Source organism: Egretta garzetta, unplaced genomic scaffold (assembly GCF_000687185.1).
Source record: "Egretta garzetta isolate BGI_Z169 unplaced genomic scaffold, ASM68718v1 scaffold59, whole genome shotgun sequence".
Lineage (NCBI taxonomy): Eukaryota > Metazoa > Chordata > Aves > Pelecaniformes > Ardeidae > Egretta > Egretta garzetta.
In genome coordinates, this window is record NW_009267230.1 from 1,661,293 (window position 1) to 1,663,072 (window position 1,780).

At 47.1% G+C, this 1,780-nt stretch overlaps 1 protein-coding gene across 1 annotated transcript in view; it reads left to right on the forward strand.

Moving 5' to 3' along the window:
- LOC104133886 (phospholipid-transporting ATPase ID) overlaps positions 1-1,780 on the forward strand; it is a gene marked incomplete at its 5' end in the record, with an annotated part of 50,890 nt that overhangs the window by 32,882 nt on the left and 16,228 nt on the right. The window contains one exon of the mRNA XM_035902735.1: positions 568-679. Coding sequence (XP_035758628.1) covers positions 568-679 — 112 coding nt within the window. The remainder of the gene's footprint in view (positions 1-567; positions 680-1,780) is intronic.

Sequence of the window (1,780 nt, forward strand, 5' to 3'; positions counted from 1 at the left end):
ATCCAGCCTGTCCAGGTCTCTCTGCAGAGCCCTCCTCCCCTCAAGCAGATCAACACTACCACCCAGTTTGGTGTTGTCTGCAAATTTACTGAGGGCACACTCAATCCCCTCATCCAGGTCATTGAAAAAGATATTAAACAAGACTGGCCCTAGAACTGAGCCCTATGATAGCTGCAGTACAATATAGCTGGGAGCAACCTCCACGCTGGAGGATGCATATGGAGGTTTGGGGACACAGATCCACAGCTATCTTTGTCTCTCAGTTAAAGCTCTATCTGCTGTGAAGGGGACACATGCAAGAACACAGACCTGTAGGTCTGCAAACATGTTGGCAAATAATTTCATGCATGTTCATGATCCATCTGTGCCTGGGGGATTAGAGACGAGAACATTTGCAGGATCAGGGCTCTACTCTGCACAGTAAATTTGCCGATGAGGAATGAAAACCAGTACAACCTTATTCCTGGAATTCATTTGTGTTTGCTTGAGTCATTACCTAGGGGTCTAATGCTTTCTCCTTTGCTAGCAATGGGAAGACTTACCAGTTCCCTGCCATTTTCTGTTAAGCTGCTAGGTGCCACAGCGATTGAGGACAAGTTACAAGACGGAGTCCCACAGACAATCGAGACTCTTGCCAAAGCCAACATAAAGATATGGGTTCTCACTGGAGACAAGCAAGGTAAGGGGGCTACAGCTTTGGATGTTTCTCTTCTCTCCCCCCAGTGGGATGGTTCTGCTAAGACCCATGTTCTCATTCTTGCTCCTTTGAAAACTGCACAGAAGACAGATGTACAGGGTTTTGCTTCATTGCCAGCTAGGCAAAACTCAAGTTATCTGCAATTAGACCAGGTAGTCTGGCAAGTGCCTGTTCTTAATTCCTGTCCTGAGGCTGGAAGCAGTGTGAAGGCAGCATCCCTTGGCTTTGGAGAAGTGACAATGAGCATCCCATAGACCATGCCATATGCTGTGAAAAGGTGTCACTTTAGTACACTTGACCGTCCTGGTGAAGAAGGTGGAAAAAGCCTTGTCCAGCTTTCCAGGAACATCAATGCTAAAGTGGATGTTGGCTCTGTTTCACTTTGGTCCTGGGATTAATAATCCAGCATAGAAATTGAGGAAACAGGCTTTTGGAGAAAGCATTAAGTTGGAAAGAACAGTAAATATACTCCAATGAATTCTTTTGGAGAAATAGCAACTTCAGTGAAACGACGGATTTTCAGGGAGGCCAAAAGTGTTTACAAATAATTTCATCCCAGAAATGAGCAGAGAATTTTTGAGAAAAATGAAACATTTCATTTTATCATGCTCCAAATGTAGTAGTTTTGCTTATTGTGGTAGGTTGACTCTGGCTGGACACCAGGTGCCCACCAAAGCCGCTCTGTCGCTCCCCTCCTCATCCGGGCAGAGGAGAGAAAATATAATGAAAGGCTCCTGGGTTGAGATGAGGACAGGGGAAATCACTCAGCAATTATCATCACAGGCAAAACAGACTGGACTTGGGGAAATCAGTTTAATTTTATTACCAGTCAAAATCAGAGTACAATAATGAGGAATAGAAGCAAATCTTAAAACACCTTCCTCCCGCCCTTCCCCTCTTCCTGGGGTCAACCTCACTCCCAATTTTCTCTGCCTCCTCCCCTCCAGCAGCGCAGGGGGACAGGGAATGGAGGTTGGGGTCAGTCCATCCCACGATGTCTCTGCCGCTCCTTCCTCCTCAGGGCAGGACTCCTCCCACCCCTCCCTGCTCCAGCCTGGGGTCCCTCCCACGGCAGACAGGCCC